Source organism: Littorina saxatilis, linkage group LG9 (genome assembly GCF_037325665.1).
Source record: "Littorina saxatilis isolate snail1 linkage group LG9, US_GU_Lsax_2.0, whole genome shotgun sequence".
In the NCBI taxonomy this organism is placed as follows: Eukaryota; Metazoa; Mollusca; class Gastropoda; order Littorinimorpha; family Littorinidae; genus Littorina; species Littorina saxatilis.
Window position 1 is genome coordinate 24,779,084 of NC_090253.1, and position 21,221 is coordinate 24,800,304.

General features: G+C 41.9%; 1 protein-coding gene across 1 annotated transcript in view; it reads right to left on the bottom strand.

Moving 5' to 3' along the window:
• LOC138975684 (dynein axonemal heavy chain 10-like) overlaps positions 1–21,221 on the bottom strand; it is a 186,492-nt gene that overhangs the window by 45,627 nt on the left and 119,644 nt on the right. The window contains exons 49-55 of the mRNA XM_070348421.1: positions 16,700–16,907; positions 11,801–11,965; positions 8,957–9,090; positions 7,792–7,979; positions 7,095–7,183; positions 4,078–4,228; positions 311–399 (exon numbers count right to left, since the gene is read on the bottom strand). Of these exons, the coding sequence (XP_070204522.1) occupies positions 311–399; positions 4,078–4,228; positions 7,095–7,183; positions 7,792–7,979; positions 8,957–9,090; positions 11,801–11,965; positions 16,700–16,907 (1,024 nt within the window). The remainder of the gene's footprint in view (positions 1–310; positions 400–4,077; positions 4,229–7,094; positions 7,184–7,791; positions 7,980–8,956; positions 9,091–11,800; positions 11,966–16,699; positions 16,908–21,221) is intronic.

The window sequence follows — 21,221 nt, forward strand, 5'->3', positions numbered from 1 at the left end:
GTCCTGTTAAATTTTTGGGGGAACAAAAATGTGATGTATAGCTCCCAACAGTAACAACAACAGCAACAACATTATGAAACAAAAGCAAGACGAAAACGCAGTGAAACACATCAAAACCAACAGCTAACTTCGAGTTTAAGTCACTGCAATAACTTGTGAGATATTATATTGCCCTTTTTGTGGCACGTGTATTACCTTTGCTTGTTGTGCTCCGTTTGTTAAATTGATTGTATGCGGCATCTGACATGTTATCTGACATTTTCTGAATAAATTGTATAAACCAAGAAAAGAAATAAAGGAGAGAACTTACGTGAGGCGAAACCAGCACACTGGCCACAGCTAACAAAGCTTGCTCAGGCCAGGGAAAGTACCAGTCAATACTGGAGTTGTTCACCATACCTGTCACACACACAAACAAGTTTTCCCGAGTAGAAATAGATCACATACCTCCAAGTCATCCGGTATCAATAACTTCTCAATACTTGGAAGCAATCAATGTCGGCAGTAAACATGCAATGACCAATAATATAAAACCAAACAAGAAAAGCAAATGCTTGCACGACTCGCCTTTGCCCCCGCCACCCCCCCCCCCCTCTTTTTTAAGACCACCCAGAGAAGACTTCCTCCCTTCTTACCCAACCTGATATAAGACTCGACGCGACCTGCCTTTTAAGACCCCCAACCCCCAATTTTGTTTGTTTGTTCGTTCATGGGCTGAAACTCCCACGGCTTTTACGTGTATGACCGTTTTTACCCCGCCATTTAGGCAGCCATACGCCGCTTTCGGAGGAAGCATGCTGGGTATTTTCGTGTTTCTATAACCCACCGAACTCTGACATGGATTACAGGATCTTTTTCGTGCGCACTTGGTCTTGTGCTTGCGCGTGTACACACGGGGGTGTTTGGACACCGACGAGAGTCTGCACACAAAGTTGACTCTGAGAAAAAAATCTCTCGCCGAACGTGGGGACGAACTCACGCTGACAGCGGCCAACTGGATACAAATCCAGCGCGCTACCGACTGAGCTACATCCCCGCCCTGACTGAGCTACATCCCCGCCCTGACTGAGCTACATCCCCGCCCTGACTGAGCTACATCCCCGCCCTGACTGAGCTACATCCCCGCCCTGACTGAGCTACATCCCGCCCTGACTGAGCTACATCCCCGCCCTGACTGAGCTACATCCCCGCCCTGACTGAGCTACATCCCCGCCCTGACTGAGCTACATCCCCGCCCTGACTGAGCTACATCCCCGCCCTGACTGAGCTACATCCCCGCCCTCCAACCCCCAATAAGACCCTCCACTTTTCAAAACCCTGTTTTCACACGGGCGGACACCGCCCTGATATGGCCCTTCGTGGTCGGCTGGGCGTTAAGCAAACAAACAAACAAACACGGACGGACACGGATGAATACTCAGGCGAGTCAAAAACAAGAATGGTAGGTAATTGGACCGTTTATTATTGTCAAAACAAAACGTTACATTTACTTGTACGTCAACCCACAGGTCTCTGAAGTGGACAGACAGACAAACACTTATGAAACAGATAATGATAATAATTAGCCGGGTGCTAGAGTGCTGCATGAATGAGTACGTGCATGTGGAGCTGTATTACTGGGTGAATTGTGGGTTGCGTACGTCCGAGGGGCACGCGTAGCCTGTGTGTCTGAAGTAGTGGGTATGTTGTGTAAGGGTGTGCTGATATTGAACTTCAGTTGTGTTTTGTAAATGTCTATGTATCAGTGTATTATGTCTTGCCACACACATGCCAAATTTCCTTGTATTGATGAGGACAATAAAACTTCTTGTATCTTGTATCTTGTATCTTATCCCAAGATCGTGTGGTTCGCTTGCAAAATGCCGGCGAGAATTTTGTATTCTGAATTTTGGAACGTTGGCAGTCTATCCGTTTTTGGATTTTTGACCGATATAGGAATTGTTCAGAAAATTGACCACGCTTCAAGACTGACCAGGGAAATTCCTGCAGCGTCTCCGCGACAGGAGAGAAATGAAAATGAAACAACAAGATAAAGTTGGCTAACATCTTGTATGCGTCACTGCAGCATCTACAGATTACATTGACTACTCCTGAAAACCGACCAGGAACGTTCGTGCATCAAATGCGGATTGTCTCCCAACAGTCTTACCCCAACGGTGATGCTGCTAGCAACCATTTTCCTGTTTCTTTTCTTTACTTTATTATCCACTGCACATTGACTTTAAGACTGGTCAGGGTAGCCGACCGCAGCGACCTGATATCCCTCCCTCAGATGTGGATGGAGCAGTGAATGCTGGGAAGGGGAAGTGTGAGAGCATACTGGGAGAAGGAACAAGAGTCGGGACAAGCAACAACAAAGGATAAGGATAAGGATAAGATTTTATATAGTCCATGAGGGTAACCTCACAGAAATTCGGGCTGCTTTCTCCCTGGGGAAAGCGAGCTGCCATACAGTATACGGCGCTACCCATTTTTTTTTTCCTGCATGCGTGTATTCATGTTTCCAAGCCCTGAGACTTAATGCCGTGTGAGTACTCGTAGCATCGTCAGTCCGCCGCTCGTGGAAATGGCAGAGAAATTGACAAGCCAGAATAGCGCGGTAGTGGTTGCGCTGAGCAGGATAGCACGCTTTTCTGTATCTCTATTCTTTTTAATTTTCTGAGCTTGTTTTTACTCCAAACATATCATATCTATATGTTTTGGGAATCAGGAACCGACAAGGAATAAGATGCAATTGTTTTTAAATCGATTTCCGAAATTAAATTTTAACAATAATTTTCCTATTTTTAATTTTTAGAGCTTGTTTATAATCCGAATATAACATATTTATATGTTTTTGGAATCAGAAAATGATGAAAAATAAGAAATTGTTTTTGGATCGTTTTATAAAAAAAAATTTTTTAATTACAATTTTCAGATTGTTAATGACCAAACTCATTATATAATTAATGTTTAACCTTTTAACTACCATACCGCCCGATACCGCCCGTCTTCCGCCATTGCCGCCATTCCCATACCGCCCGATACCGCCCCTCGCCGGTGTAGCGTCTGTTTCGGTTGTTTGCGGTTGTTGTGCGCGAGCAGTAGTAATAAGACGGTTGCAAATGCATTGTGGGATTGTCTCACTTCCGCCTTGTTTTTTCCCCATGTGCTTTCGATCTCTGTGAGAGTTACAATCGATCTTTTTTCACCAAATTTGTTGGGCGCTTGGTGCCGACATGACAGTGATCCTGATTTCATGACTATGCTGGATTATCTCCACGAAAATAGACATCAATTAGAAGATTCTGGCTTCGACATCAGCATTTCTGTGAACACTGCTGATCTGACCTACTTTGATCGTTCAATGAATATCAACAAGTGACAGCGAAACGGATGATATACCGGAGCAACAAGTAAGCGTAATTTTTCAACTTTATTGACAGGTCAACAGGTAGATAAATCATGATAACACTGCGACATACATACCACCAAGAAGAAGAACACATACTCTTTGAAGTTTGATCCCTATCCAATAACATACCAATTTTTTTTATCAATCTGACAAAGAGAAACTGAGTAATAATAATTTAAACACGCATACCCGTTTTTGACCGTCTCTGCTCAAAATAACTTGGGAGCTGAGGGAGTCTACACAACAATAAACTTGGTAGTTAAAAGGTTAAGCCTCCACGCTCAATTGCAATACTGAAGTCCGGCCTCCGTCGAAGATTGCTTGGCCAAAATTTCAATCAATTTCATTCAAAAATGATGGTGTGACAGTGCCGCCTCAATTTTTTAAAAAGCCGGATATGACGTCATCAAAGACATTTATCGAAAAAATGAAAAAAATTATAGTCTGGGGATATCATTCCCAAGAACTCTCATGTAAATTTTCATGAAGAACTATCCAGTAGTTTACTCTGATCGAATCGCTCTACACACACACACACACACACACACACACACACACACACACACACATACACACACACACACACATACACATGGACACACACACAGACACTCATTCACCACGACCCTCGTCTCGATTCCCCCTCTATGTTAAAACATTTAGTCAAGAAAAAAAAGACTGACCAGGGAAGTTTCTGCAGCGCGTGCGGAGCGTCTCCCCGACAGGCGACATGGCGAGCACAATGTGCAGGTTGTTGGCACACTTGTTGACGAAGAACTGCCAGATGCTCTCCTTGGCGTGAGCACTTCCCGCCTTGATCGCTTCATTCCGTACCTGTCCCACGTTGAGCAAACTCAAAGCATCTAGAGATATGTGTGTGAGAGGGTGTGTGTGTGTGTGTGTGTGTGTGTGTGTGTGTGTGTGTGTGTGTGTGTGTAAGTGTGTGTGTGTAGAGCGATTCAGACTAAACTACTGGACCGATCTTTATGAAATTTGACGTGAGAGTTCCTGGGTATGAAATCCCCGAAAGTTTTTTTCATTTTTTTGATAAATGTCTTTGATGACGTCATATCCGGCTTTTCGTGAAAGTTGAGGCGGCACTGTCACGCCCTCATTTTTCAACCAAATTGGTTGACATTTTGGTCAAGTAATCTTCGACGAAGCCCGGACTTCGGTATTGCATTTCAGCTTGGTGGCTTAAAAATTAATTAATGACTTTGGTCATTAAAAATCTGAAAATTGTAAAAAAAAAAATTTTTTTATAAAACGATCCAAATTTACGTTCATCTTATTCTCCATCATTTTCTGATTCCAAAAACATATAAATATGTTATATTTGGATTAAAAACAAGCTCTGAAAATTAAATATATAAAAATTATTATCAAAATTAAATTGTCGAAATCAATTTAAAAACACTTTCATCTTATTCCTTGTCGGTTCCTGATTCCAAAAACATATAGATATGATATGTTTGGATTAAAAACACGCTCAGAAAGTTAAAACAAAGAGAGGTACAGAAAAGCGTGCTATCCTTCTTAGCGCAACTACTACCCCGCTCTTCTTGTCAATTTCACTGCCTGTGCCATGAGCGATGGACTGACGATGCTACGAGTATACGGTCTTGCTGAAAAATGGCATTGCGTTCATTTTCATTCTGTGAGTTCGACAGCTACTTGACTAAATGTTGTATTTTCGCCTTACGCGACTTGTCTTCTTCTTGTATCAGTCTATTTGACTGAATAGTGGTCTACGTTTGACCTAACGTCGATTGACGATGTGCGGAAAGAACTCTTGTCAGGATTTCCAAGCGCTGTGGTAGAGTTATGCCCTGAACAGTGAGGCAAGCGAGTCAGTCGGCGCACCAACACGCTGCTAACCGTATTATACCCACCATCGCAGGAAACTACTAACTCAGGTGAATATGTTATGCAGTGTTATGAAGTGTGCGCTCGATCAGATACCCGTTTCATTCGAAAATATGCCAATATTCGATGCCGATTGCTTGCATTGATTGCTAAGCAAGCGTGTTTTCCTAAACTCACGTGACCTAAATCCAAATCCACGTGACCTCAGTCAGCGATCACTGCAAGCCAGCGATCTTTGCCGCAACGAATCGTTAACTCCGCGTGACGATCCCGAGTTATTTCCGGAAAACCGGAAAACGTCTATATCACAAAAGGGATTTCCCTACTTGCCTTGTCTTGGAACCATATGTAAATTGACAGCGTTGGCGTCAGCCCGAAATGTCCCGTATGTTACTGATTGTACATCAAACTGTCGGTAAAGAAATCATTAACCAGTCAGCCATACCGCTTTTGGTTGTGTAGCCGTGTGGCGATTTCATGTACTGTTGTCCCTCTCTTTTACTCCCTGTCTATATTATCTTCCCTTGACCCAAGTTGTGTCTCCCGCTAGGATTATTGTGTGTTGTAGCTAATTGTAGGTGTGTATGGAGGCTGGTTTCTTATTGGTTGATTGTTTGAACGGGTGCGCGCGTGAGTCAGAATAATAGCGTGGGCTAGAAGAGTACCCGGTGTCATTTCGAAGTGTGAAGACGTGTCAGTGTGCGTATCTTGGATTGTGATATTTTAGTTGTAGTTGAACGATGTTTGTGTTTCTGTAATAATCAATGCAAGTAGTGTAGTTTGGGCCATTATAACTGTATTTTGGCGAAGGAGTGATTCGAGGATTGTTTAGAGAGACTTTGTGTGTGTGTTCAGTTGAACAAACGTTTTAGAGCTGGGTTTATATCAGCGAGGTGACTTTCGACCGGGATCGTAATTCAAGTTCCGACGAGTTGTGTGCGGCTGTATATTGAGGAAGGAACTGTAAGTAGATGTTGTTTCTTTTGGTTATATTGCATTTTGCTTGTCTATACTATGTTTTGATCGTATGAATGATGCTATGGCGTGTCCGTATGTTTGTGTGTCAGCCATTTTGTTTCCCGCGACAGCTGAGTGTCTTTGTTCACGACTCATAGCTAGAGTAACCTCCCCTTAGTAACTTGTAGCAGTAGTATGGACCTTGAAATTATCGGCCCTCGTCACGCTTCAATGCGTGCAGACGTGACGTACTCGGAGATCTATTGTGTTGTAAAGGATAATAGGTCCTGTCTCCCAACCGCTCTTTCTACCCCCCCCCGTTCACTTGATATAGTAGGTTTATTGTGGAATGTATGTATGGTTAGGATGCATTGGTATGAATGGTGCGTTTTTACTTGTTATGCCATGTACTTATATTATGTTTTCTTTTCTTTTCATGTGTCATCAGACACTGCTTTCTGGTGTCTGCTTTCTGGTGTACGTTAATTAAAAGTCACGTTATCGCAACCTCTGTCTTGGCGTCTCATTTATGCTTCCTGGCCTATTTTCCCCCTTCCACTCCACCCTATCACAGTTGCATTCGACAGGTTTCCGTATCAAATTGACCCTTACATCTGCTTTAATTGTCCTGACACATTGTTTGACCTGTTGCTTTGTCCGAGTGACCTCTTTTCTTTCATGTGTCCCAGTTGCATTTGGTTCATACCGGGTTTTTTAACACCTGGCGCAATCAATAATAATCATGATACTAATTGCGCGAAGTCGAATGCGCGAAGTGCAAGAAGTTTTGGCTTTGACAGTTAGGTAAGTATAGTATTCGCAAAGTCAACTTCAGACACATTTAAGAACATTCTCAAGAGACAAGATAGCAACTGACCGAGCCAATGATGCCTTCCTTCTCATCATCAGCGTACAGAGCGGGCACCATTCCTGTGGTCAGCATGTTGTTGATTATCTCCAAGAAACCTGCAACAGTATTCGGTATATAATTATTATTATCATAATTATTACATTTCAAGCAAATATCCTTCTTTTAGAATAACTAATATTTACAGTTTTAGCCGTTTCTAACGTATACATCTTCTACCTCAGTGTGTGTGTATGTGTGTGTGTGGGTGTGTCTATATATATATGTGTGTGTGTGTGTGTGTGTGTGTGTGTGTGTCTTTCTATATTTGTTTGTGTGTCTCTCTGTGTGTGTGTGTGTCTTTCTATATTTGGGTGTGTGTGTGTGTGTGTGTGTGTGTGTGTCTGCCTATCTATGTGCGTGTGTCTTTCTGTCTATATGTCTGTCTGTCGTATCAGTTTTAGCATATCATCCCATACATGTCCCTAATGGGTAAGTTACCTGTGAGGACGTGAAGCCACCCCCTCCCCCCTGATACCGTATATGTTGTGAGCAAGAACACGCTGCAAAACTTCACACTTAGTTTAACCAGCGAAAAGCACCTTTTATCGTGGAGCGATTTTTCTCAAGAGTTTGTTATATGTAATTTTGCTGAATAAAATTGTTTAAACCAAGAGTGTCATCAATAGCGCCGGTCTTTGAGGCGAGTGCAAGATGACACACCCACCTTCCTCAGCCACGTGCTGATCAGTGAAGAGGAAGACTATCTGCCTGTTCTCCATGCCCAGCATGTTGTAGAGAATCTTGAGGTCGTCCCGGAACGACGTCTCGTTGTAGCCTCTGCTGAGCGAGATGGTGAACACCTCGCACCCTGCCGTGTACGTCGCAACCTTGCACAACGACTGCTTGCCCGAGCTGTCAGACAGACAACCACGCTCGAAAGTGGCAGCTAACCCGTGTCTTGAAACAGCTAAAACGCTCTTCTGGGATGCCGTTACAATGTTGCCCAAAAAAGTGAAAAGAAGAATAAAGGTTTAGTGGCGAAATGACAGCAGATGGAGCATTTATTCCGGTCAATGAAGGGACGATTGGAGCTTCTACAATCCGTATTAACCACCAGGGCTAGATTCGCCAGACCTAAAATTGGTATCACACTAGACATTGCGCAAACCGATCAACAACACCAGGATGGAGCCTGTATATATTCATCGCAAAATGTTCAATTCGTAATTTGCTGATCTGCCAATGCGTCATGTCTGGGGGTCACCAACCCGTAACAACGTGTGAACTTTCAAAGCTCTTACCAGTTATAATTTTCTGTTGTTTTTCTTACCCGAACTCGACCCCGCTGTGACCAAATTTGTGGAAGGACAACCAGACTTGTGTCATGTCATACAAAAGCTCATGTTCACGATCAACATTAAGATGGGCGGGGAAATAGCTCAGCGGCGCTGGCTTCAAACCCAGTTGTTGCTATCGACCTGAGTTCGATCTCTACGTTCCCCGAGAGATTGAAAATGTATTTCCCAGAGTCAACTTTGTGCAGACTCCCCTCAGTCCGAACAGCCCCGTGTTGACGCATGCGCACGAATAAGAAACCAAGTTCACCACGAAAATCTCAGGGCTTGGAAACAAGAATATAGTGATTAATGTAATATAGTGATTATGACTGTTGTCAATGTTAGTGTATGTATTGTAATTGATTTCGTAGATTTGCTTTATAGCTACGTATGTTGGGTGTGCTAGGATAGAGTGACTGGAGTAAAAACCGCATCTGTCAAAACGAATTCCCAAACGTGGGTAATAAAATATTCTGTATTCTGTATAAATACACACAGGGCTATATAAAACTCTTCTTTTATTGTATCTGATAATTATGAAACCAGACTCACCCGCCTACTCCAACCAGCAGCGCGTGTCCTCTGTCCATCCTTAGCACACGGTGCACGCGTGTCAAGTGCTCCAGGGCGTCGTCAAACAGCACCAACTTCATTGCCTTGTTGTTCTCGTTGTAATCCTCCATGATCTGTGACACAGTTTACTCAGAACTCAGAACTTGATAATAATGATACTAATACGACTACTACTACTACTAATAATAATAATTGTCAGTAAGTACTGGTGTCACTCTTGGAGTGCGCTAACTTTTCCACAGAGCGTATTCTTCCGCCCTTTGCCTAAGCGAGACTGTACTCTCATCCTCAGAATTAATTAATGACATGTAGCTTATATTCTCCACAATACCAAAATACCATAAATTTCCTGCTTCTCAATTAAAGCAGAAGTGGGTTTTTTCTGACAGATTGCATGTGCCTGTGCCACAGTTGCCACTGATCTAAAAATAGAACCAGCTGTGTATCATTTTTCAGTTTCGACTTGCGAAGATTCTTCTTGTAATTATGCCGTAGCTTATCATCCACATTACCAAATGATGAGTTAGTATACAATTCCCAGCAGCTAACAGAAAACACAAGTGTTATTCCGATAACGTACCAGCTAGATCAGCATTTGGAATATACGTAGCAGACTACACTGAAATACGACTGCATCAGTTCAGTAAATGAATGGTTTCCGAATCATTATTTCAAGGCAAGAACAATCGGAATCGAAAATGTGTAAGGTTTAGAGCGTCCGTACCATATATAAGACTTATTACCAGCCTGCCTCATGCGTGCAGACTCAAAGCAACGTGACGAGCAATTTTTGTTTTTGAAATAAGACTGCAGTGGTTCGATTGCCCTAGCCTAGCAGACGACATAAACCCCGCTCAGCAAACTAACATGTTGGGCAAATGTGAACGATAAAACGATGGGGATATAATACGTTTAGGGTTCAGAGCATTCTTACCGTTCATATTTAGTACCAGACTCCCCGATTAGTGAAGATACCACACGAGAAACATGCCACATTTATGTGCTAACCGTCGACCTTGGGGGTTAGCCAATTTAAGGGGAGTCACTCTGCACAGTCAATCCGTCGAAGCTCGACTAGAGGTTTCGAATCGCAAAAAACTAAGAACACAGTCCTTTCTCCGAGTTCAAAGGGGGGTCTCTCTGAAAGATCATCACTTTTTAGCTTAACGCTACACTGGAATTTACCAAATCAAAACAAGAGTTTGCATGTGACGAACGCACGACACACTTGAGACAGCCCACACAAAAGTAGATCTTACACGACCTGACCACACAGTTATGCCTATTCAAATGCGCGTAGCAAAATGTGCGTGTTGTATCTTCTTTTTTCTCTGGCGGTACCGACAATATCGTTATTGAAACAATCCCAGTGCACTAAGGGATTTATAGAGCAAATCTCGAAAATAATTATTAAACTCAGCGCTATGCCCTTCGTTTTTTCTCGATTTGCTCTATAAATCCCTTAGTGCACTGGGATGTCTCTATAACTTAAATAATGATATTACTAATAAAAATAAGGGTATTTATATGACGCAAATCCTAATATAGTTCTAAGCGCCTTACACAAATCAATCTTCATTTTAATACTCTGCATTACGAAAGGATAAAGGTTTTAAGCTCAGCCTAATCTTCCAACCTGTCTTTTTAACATGTTGGCCTACAGAGAATAATAATTTTTCTCAGCTGAACCGACCATGGTGTAAAGCCTGATATTACATGGACGAAGTCGACTTCGCGAAATCTACATCACGAAGCTCGCTGCACGACGTTTTAAAGCACACTTTTTTTGGAAAAAGAATGTCCGAAGTTTTCGCGAAGTCAACTTCGGGCTCAATTAAGGAAGGTCTCAACGATCATCAAAATCTCGTATCCGTATGTCTCTTCTAAACTGTTCACATTTTTACAAACGTTGAAAACAGTTCGACAAGTTTCAACCAATATCAAACAGTATGAACTAACTGAAGCACTTTAACGCCGATACTATTACCTAGCAACGCAGTAGGTGCGAGTGCAAAGAGCGAAGGACTCTTTTTTGGCAATCTGTCCCACACCGTACACGGATAAGTTAGTCCTTTCTTCTGCCTGTGAAGTCTTTCCTTGGCGAAATATGATAGCAGAAGAAGTAGCCGCAACTAGAAGCAGCAATTTAACATCTGTTACTTTCCCAGTAAACTGTTTTCACGAAGAGTGTTGCCTGTTATCATAATGCAAACTTAATACTCTTGTACTCGTCTGGTGGATTGAACGTGTTGGGTAGTCATTTAGCCATTGTTGATGAGTGCAATTATGTCATTTATTCATATGTGCTTTTTTTAGATAATTAGATTTTAGGCGTACTACATTTTTAATTCATTTTAAGTTTAACTACGGAAAAGGGAGACGAGAGAGAACATACAGAGAAAGAGAGTTAGTGTGTGTGAGTGTGTGGTGTGTGCGTGCGTGCTTGTGCGAGTGTGTATATCCGTGAGTGATTGCTTAGAATGTCTTGGATCTTTTTAGTGCAATTTTAAACAGTTAGTAAATGAGATGTTTTTTGGACTTTTAACCGCCCGACACTGCGAGGCAATTTTCCTTGTTTTTTATAAGGACAGTAACATTTTTGAGTCTTGAGTCTTGAGTCTTACTTGACGTATTTTCACACAAATTAGTGTACTCCACACAGCACCCGAACATCTGTATCGGCTTCGAGGTGCGCTTGTGAATTTAAGTAGTCTAGTATTTTTTGGTATCGTATTATTTTCTCCACCGACCGCACTGATCGTATTTTAGACAATCACGCGTACAAAATACGGTGAAATCGTATGGGTTCCCAGGTTTGCCTACCTCTTCAAAGAGCGCCTTGGTTGCCTCATAGTCCTGTACATCTTCGTACAACCGTGGGTCCGAATCGTCCAGAAAGGTGCGGAAATCCCCGAACATGATGGGGTCCCGCATCGTTGTCTCCATGTGGGACTTGTAGTTATCCTCGATCTGGTCCTTGATTGTGTTCTGTCGTTGGGTGGAGGGTGTCGTATTGTGAGTGAATGAGAATGTGTTTATATTATGTTGTTGTTGTTGTTGTTGTTGTTGTTGTTGTTGTTGGTGGTGGTGGGGGTGGTGCTGGTGGTGTTGTTGTTCGCGTTGTTTTATGTGTGTGTATGTGTTTTTTAATAAACTGTTCTTCGTTTATTATATTTATCTCTAGGTGTACGTTACCATTTATAACATGCACCTCTTAATGTACATTGCCTAATATGAGTACATTACCTAATATGACTGGGTGGCCGAGTGGTAACGCACTTGCGCTCGGAAGCGAGAGGTTGCGAGTTCGACCCTGGGTCAGGGCATTAGCAATTTTCTCCCCCCTTTCCTAACCTAGGTGGTGGGTTCAAGTGCTAGTCTTTCGGATGAGACGAAAAACCGAGGTCCCTTCGTGTACACTACATTGGGGTGTGCACGTTAAAGATCCCACGATTGACAAAAGGGTCTTTCCTGGCAAAATTGTATTGGCATAGATAAAAATGTCCACCAAAATACCCGTGTGACTTGGAATAATAGGCCGTGAAAAGTAGGATATGCGCCGAAATGGCTGCGATCTGCTGGCCGATGTGAATGCGTGATGTATTGTGTAGAAAAATTCCATCTCACACAGCATAAATAAATCCCTGTGCCTAGAATATGTGCGCGATAAATTGCATAAAAAAAAATATAAAAAATAAAAAATAAAAAAAATAAATCCCTGCGCTTAGAACTGTACCCACGGAATACGCGCGATATAAGCCTCATATTGATTCTACCTCATATTGATTCTACATCAGAAATTGTGAAAGAAACAATTGAAAGTCAGCAGAGACTTTCTTCCGAGATTTGTTAAAATCTCTTAGCAGAGAAAGAGAGAGAAAAGTATCCCTTCACAGACAGCCTATTGGGAGCATCAGACCCTCCTCAAGGGGGACCGAGATTTACAATGCAAAGTCCCTTTGTGGGGGACGTATCACAAGGAAATCTAGTCCTGAGGAGGACCATTGTTTTTGTACCTAGACCAGACACGTGTTTCGACACTATTGTGTCTCATCAGTGGTCAGGTGGTACTGATAGCGAAAGTTGTCAACCCATGGTATCCAACTAAGAAGCAAACCACTCTCTGAATACATATACATTAACACACACATACATGGGTGCGTCTCAGAAACTGAACCTTTTGTGTGTGCCATAATCAAATTAGCCCACAATTGAAACATACTGAATTTTAAATCATGATATTGGTATTTTTGAGAAGTAAAATGAATAAAGAAATAGTACAAACAAAACTGAGTATTTTGCATGATTATTATGAAGGTTGTTTTGCGAAAGAAATGATTGGATGCGTGAAAAATGGAGGTCTGATCTGTGACATGAACCATCAACTAGTTTTGCACCTCACTACAAGAATCGTTTAGAATGTCCAAGGACTGCTATTCTTGTTATGTGTGTTTGGTTTAAGTGTACTTGGCAGTTGAAATGTTATTTTGTCCACAGAATTGTTTTTTAAACGAAATTAATCGCTTGAAAGTTTGCCATCACTGTCGTAACATAGGTTTCCACACGCGTGCAACAGCAACAAGTCCTAAATTTGAACTTTAGAATTTGCATATTCATCTTCAACACAATCTTGACATGAAAGGGCATAGAAAATCGCTAAGCTAAATGTTATTTAAGTATTATTTTCTCAAAATTGCATCTGCAAACTAAGTTGAAAGTTGCGCAATATGACATGCTTCTTCAAAATTCAGTTACGATGGTGAACGGTTTTGCAAATAATGTTCAGAGTTTTAAAGAAAGATTAGAACTATTTTGCGCGTAGTGACTTAGAGGTGCGGGTGACTACGCATGCGCAGTTACAGAGAGAAATAGTTCAGCTTCCAGCAGCGAAGAAAGATTTCGAGAATGTTTCCGAAGTCTGTGATTTTGTTACGACAGTGATCAACACCCAAGGTTCTTGAGAAAAGGTGAGTTTTTGCTGCTATGATATTCTATGAAGTGAAACATTAGGCTAAACATTTGTTAATAATAGTTTTTCTTTCGATTTCACCTAGTCAAAACTTGACTAAATGTTTTAACATAGAGGGGGAATCGAAACGAGGGTCGTGGTGTATGTGTGTGTGTGTGTGTGTCTGTCTGTGCGTGTGTGTGTGTGTAGAGCGAAAAAAACAGATCCCACCAAAAGTTTAATATTTTCTGAAATAATCAGCCGATTCTTTTATTTTTTCAGGTGAGCCAAGCTGAAATGATGTTCTAACAGCCCACCAAGTTTGAGCTTCAAGATGTCATGGACAACGGAGCATAAGACATTTATAGTCGAGGCCTATTTTCGCCGGCGAACAGATTTGCTCGGGCTGCGCACAACAGACTCTCTGACTGAATCAATATTCCTCGGTGTCCTTGCTGATTTAGGTCGACCAGAGTGGGATCCCCTGTTAGGGTTTTTACTATTGAGGTTATTGACAGTCCCATGGTCTCTGAACTTATCCCTCCATCCATAGATAACTGATTTAACAGGAAAGTCTCTACGTCCAAACTGTCTTTTGAATTCCAGTTGAGCAGCGTGGATAGAATTCGACCGAAAATAGGCCTCGACTATAAATGTCTTATGCTCCGTTGTCCATGACATCTTGAAGCTCAAACTTGGTGGGCTGTTAGAACATCATTTCAGCTTGGCTCACCTGAAAAAATAAAAGAATCGGCTGATTATTTCAGAAAATATTAAACTTTTGGTGGGATCTGTTTTTTTCGTGTCACCCACTTGACCGATCTTTATGAAATTTGACATGAGAGTTCCTGGGTATGATATCCCCGGACGTGTTTTTCTTTTTTTCGACAAATACTTTTGATGACGCCATATCCGGCTTTTTGTAAAAGTTGAGGCGGCACTGTCACACCCTCATTTTTCAATTAAATTGATTGAAATTTTTGTAAAGCAATCTTCGACGAAGGCCGGACTTCGGTATTGCATTTCAGCTTGGTGGCTTAAAAATTAATTAATGACTTTGGCCATTAAAAATCTGAAAATTGTAATATTATTTTTTTTATATATAAAACGATCCAAATTTACGTTCATCTTATTTGACATCATTTCCTGATTCCAAAAACATATAAATATGTTATATTTGGATTAAAAACAAGCTCTGAAAATTAAAAATATAAAAATTATGATCAAAATTAAATTTCCGAAATCGATTTAAAGGAACGGTAAGTGCTAATGTTTTCTTTAATTGTAAAAGTTGTATGTTCAATGGAATGGTAAGTCTGAACAAAATAATTACTTTATTTTGTTTTTAGCCAGTGAATGTGGATGCATCAAAATCTTGATAGACATCAAACAAATTCATGTTAGTGAAACTAGTACACATATTGCATCAATCTTTGGTTGAAATCGCAGGTACTTGCATGTTTCAGGTGCAAGAGATTCGACCTGATGAACTGGTGGTAAAGTTCCTTCGAAGGAAACCGGAGGGGAACTACTATTGCTTTCCAGGGATCGATGATATTTCCCTAGTCCCTACATCTGATGCAACCATGATTCGTGACCCCACCTTCAATGCCAGGGGGCATTATTTCTTTTGAAATAAATTAATTAACTGCAAGTGGCAACTGTTCTATATGTAACCAATGCCTTTGGTTTATTGTCTTGACAATTGAATGAACCACTTTTGAACATTTGCATTCTTCATGTCAAACCTTATAATACATGTCTGGTTGTTCGTTTCCGAGTTACGTCGGTGATGAACTTTTCATTAATGTTTCTCTTTTTTGGGGCAAAGTTTGCTTGATTTTGTCCAGCTTTTTTTCTTTCTGTTCCTGTTTTAGTGTTTGGCATTTTACCTAAGAAGAATCTGGTTGCAAAATTAGCTTCATTTAGTAAAGTTTGTTGGAAAAAGCATAACAGTTTCTTTGTTACAAAAGTGATGTTTCCATGTTACATCGGTGACCATTTTGCATTCTTTTGGGATAACTTTCTAACATTTTGTCTTAGAGCAACAAATCTTTGTATATATGCGTATTGTGAAGGTTAAACGTCAATAAGACTGAATGAATGCCATGTATCAACATGTTCTGATCAGGATATCATTAATTAATTTTCATTATTGTATTGAAATGTTGACGAATGCATGGAACTTTGAAAAAAACATTATTTTGTTGTTTGCATGTAGTCATTTCATATTGAACTCTATAATGGCTTGTGATTCAACAATAATAACTGAATAAAAGTCGTTTTCAGCCTTATAAATGCAGTTTTGTTGTCTTTTATTGTTTCCATGTTACACGGGTGATTTTGCACACATGATCCAAATAATGCTCAATATATGGCAAACTAAAGGCAATGTTATATTTTTTCTTGTTTAAACTGAAAAGGTACACCCTGAGAAGTGTGTAAATAGTATTATCAAAGTTTTCTGGGAAGATTTTACTTTTGGTGATAATGTCACAAACAGAGGACGAGATTCTGAGACGCACCCACATACATTACAAACACACACACAACCTCACCCCCCCACCCCACACACACACACGTACGCACACACCCACTCTGGAATTACCTGTACGTAGAATAAATGAAACGGACAGTAATTCCACTTCAAGTCGTCTAATAGATGTTCTTTTCACCCTGGTAATATACGCCAAAAGTATCATTCATTCCTTGTGAATGTCATCTACCCGAATAACCCACAGTATCAAATCAATCGTCCCCAGTTTCACTCTTACGTTAATGAATTCTTTGTCCTCGACGTTGATGAGCCTGTCGCTAAACACCCTGAGACACTCGTTGCGCCACAGCCTGAGGAACAGGTCCGTTTGATGGAAGCGATCAGGCGTGGACATCACAAAGCCGTTGTAGATACGGGACAAGTCCCGCAGGTTGAAGATGTAGTGAAACTTGGACGGCGTTGGCGGCAGGTTATGCACCGTGGTCCTGACAACAGCGAACATTGGTACCATGTAAAAGTGTTTCCATAAGGACGTTTGTCTCGGTCACTTTGGCATCATAAGCAGTGGAAAAGCAGACTAGTTTGACATGACCTCATTTACATGATATACACATGTGTGGTTTCAACGATATTATAAGATGTTTGGTGGCTTGTTGACAGACCAGCTTTTTTGTTGGTCCAAGGGGACCATATCGTCTTTTGTTTCATCTTTATCGACCAAGGCCGAAGGCCGCGGTTGATAAATATGATACAAAAGGCTATATGCTCCCCGAGGACCAACGACAAAATGCTGGTCTGACGACAAGCCACCAAACATCGTTTTTGTCATCATTTTGGTTGTGCAACAAAATGCACAATAACCCACAGGGAGACGAATTTTTAGAATCCAACTCGGGCCACAAAGCATCGCCACAGTAGCTCGAGATAACACGTCAACCTTGTATGTGATGTCAAACGTAGCTTGTTGACGCTTTTCTTCCAGTCTGAAAATGTACAGAGCTGCGATCATACGTGTGAGTTCAGTAAGTGTTGAGCATATTTCTTTTCTTTTTAAGTGTTTATGACTTTTCGTTGTGGATTTTGCGATTACAGAGATAAGTTGCAAATTGACCATGAGTCGCCGCGGTAATTATCAACATTGATTGGGTCTTTGAGAGTGAATGCTTACAATCGTTGTCCTCGGAAACACAACTCCAAAGCCGCGATGGTTCCACACATCAAACAATCAGCCTGATTGGCTTTTACTTTGACAATCCACGTTTCACCTGAAAGCTCAAACCCATTCACCACCTCGATTTATTGCATGGGGAACATGAGATTTATTTGCCAGGTGTTTGTGAATGAAAACTCGTGAAAATGATGACAATGATTATTGTTATCTCATGAGTCACAGAGTGGTCTCTCTCACGTTTGTAGGATAAATAGATACTACTACATGGCTAGCTGTGTGATACCAGGTTTAAACTAACATTTAGGACGCGTCTTATTGAAACTCAATCTCTCCCAAAGCCTCTTGAAATCTCGAACATTAAAAGCAAAAACACGCCACAATAGAAATTAAAAGCGTTACGTGTAAGTTCTCTTTTTTTAGAAGAAGAAACAGCGTATGCAAAAGTGTTTCGAGAATATTGTTTTGTTTTGGTGAATTAAGTAATTTGACCCGAGCTCAAGTACTTGATATACACAGGTGGGGAGATGGTTTATGTATCACATAGGTGGCCTTTCTCGCGTTTACATGTAGTTTAAAATGCATTTCAGATTTGACGTCCTCATTTGATCCAGTGGCCAAAAAGGTTCAACTGTTATTTATTGTATTAGTAGTGTCAAAAGCAAATTTAATTTATCCAACAAATCCCACGTCCTTGGCGCGGTGGCATTCATCCACGAACTATACATCAACAAGCAAGGTGACTCATATGCAGAGCTGCACATCAACAAGCAAGGTGACTCATATGCTCAGATGGTAGACCACTGGACTTGTGATCGGAAGGTCGCAGGTTCGAATTCGGGCCGGGACGGACACGGGTCAACTTTATGTGCAGACCCAGAGACGGAAGCCATGTCCCACCCCCGTGTCATCACAATGGCACGTAAAAGACCTTGGTCATTCTGCCATAAGTGCAGGTGGCTGAATACACCTAAACACGCAAACACTTGGGTAGCGCGACTCCGTTGCTGCTAGCTTTCCACTGGGAGGAAGCGACCCGAATTTCCCAGCGATGGGACAATAAAGTAATGAAAATGAAAATGAAAATGACTCACATGTAGAGCTGCACATCAACAAACAAAGTAACTCACATGTAGAGCTGCACATCAACAAGCAAGGTGACTCATATGTAGAGCTGCACATCAACAAGAAACATGACTCACATGTTGAGCTGCACATCAACAAGCAAGGTGACTCATATGTAGAGCTGCACATCAACAAGAAACATGACTCACATGTTGAGCTGCACAGCAACAAGCAAGGTGACTCACATGTAGAGCTGCACATCAACAAGCAAGGTGACTCACATGTAGAGCTGCACATCAACAAGTAAGGTGACTCACATGTAGATCTGCACATAAACAAGCAAGGTGACTCACATGTAGAGCTGCACATCAACAAGCAAGGTGACTCACATGTATACAGCTGCACATCAACAAGCAAGGTGACTCATATGTAGAGCTGCACATCAACAAGAAACATGACTTACATGTTGAGCTGCACATCAACAAGCAAGGTGACTCATATGTAGAGCTGCACATCAACAAGAAACATGACTCACATGTTGAGCTGCACAGCAACAAGCAAGGTGACTCACATGTAGAGCTGCACATCAACAAGCAAGGTGACTCACATGTAGAGCTGCACATCAACAAGCAAAGTGACTCACATGTAGAGCTGCACATCAACAAGCAAGGTGACTCACATGTAGAGCTGCACATCAACAAGCAAGGTGACTCACATGTAGAGCTGCACATCAACAAGCAAGGTGACACATGTAGAGCTGCACCTCAACAAGCAAGGTGACTCACATGTAGAGCTGCACAGCAACAAGAAACATGACTCACATGTAGAGCTGCACATCAACAAGCAAGGTGACTCATATGTAGAGCTGCACATCAACAAGAAACATGACTCACATGTTGAGCTGCACAGCAACAAGCAAGGTGACTCACATGTAGAGCTGCACATCAACAAGCAAGGTGACTCACATGTAGAGCTGCACATCAACAAGCAAGGTGACTCACATGTAGAGCTGCACATCAACAAGCAAGGTGACTCACATGTAGAGCTGCACATCAACAAGCAAGGTGACTCACATGTAGAGCTGCACATCAACAAGCAAGGTGACTCACATGTAGAGCTGCACATCAACAAGCAAGGTGACTCACATGTAGAGCTGCACATCAACAAGCAAGGTGACTCACATGTAGAGCTGCACAGCAACAAGAAACATGACTCACATGTAGAGCTGCACATCAACAAGCAAGGTGACTCACATGTAGAGCTGCACATCAACAAGCAAGGTGACTCACATGTAGAGCTGCACATCAACAAGCAAGGTGACTCACATGTAGAGCTGCACATCAACAAGCAAGGTGACTCACATGTAGAGCTGCACGGCAACAAGCAAGGTGACTCACATGTAGAGCTGCACATACACAAGCAAGGTAACTCACATGTAGAGCTGCACATCAACAAGCAAGGTGACTCACATGTAGAGCTGCACATCAACAAGCAAGGTGACTCACATGTAGAGCTGCACGGCAACAAGCAAGGTGACTCATATGTAGAGCTGCACGGCAACAAGCAAGGTGACTCACATGTAGAGCTGCACGGCAACAAGCAATGTGACTCATATGTAGAGCTGCACGGCAACAAGCAAGGTGACTCATATGTAGAGCTGCACGGCAACAAGCAAGGTGACTCACATGTAGAGCTGCACGGCAACAAGCAAGGTGACTCATATGTAGAGCTGCACGTCATCAAGAAACATGACTCACATGTAGAGCTGCACATCAACAAGCAAGGTGACTCATATGTAGAGCTGTGCACGTCATCAAGAAACATGACTCACATGTAGAGCTGCACATCAACAAGCAAGGTGACTTATATGTAGAGCTGCACGGCAACAAGAAACATGACTCACATGTAGAGCTGCACATCAACAAGCAAGGTGACTCACATGTAGAGCTGCACGGCAACAAGAAACATGACTCACATGTAGAGCTGCACGTCATCAAGAAACACGACTCACATGTAGAGCTGCACGGCAACAAGCAAGGTGACTTACATGTAGAGCTGCACAGCAACAAGAAGCATGACTCACATGTAGAGATGCACAGCAACAAGAAGCATGACTCACTTGTAGAGTTGCACAGCAACAAGAAGGGTGACTCACATGTAGAGCTGCACAACTACAAGAAGCATGACTCACATGTAGAGCTGCACAACTACAAGAAGCATGACTCACATGTAGAGCTGCACAACATTAACAACAAGAAGCATGACTCACATGTAGAGCTGCACAACAACAAGAAGCGTGACTCACATGTAGAGGAGTTGCACAGCAACAAGAAGGGTGACTCACATGTAGAGCTGCACAACTACAAGAAGCATGACTCACATGTAGAGCTGCACAACATTAACAACAAGAAGCATGACTCACATGTAGAGCTGCACAACAACAAGAAGCGTGACTCACATGTAGAGGAGTTGCACAGCAACAAGAAGGGTGACTCACATGTAGAGCTGCACGGCAACAAGAAACATGACTCACATGTTGAGCTGCACAGCAACAAGAAGCATGACT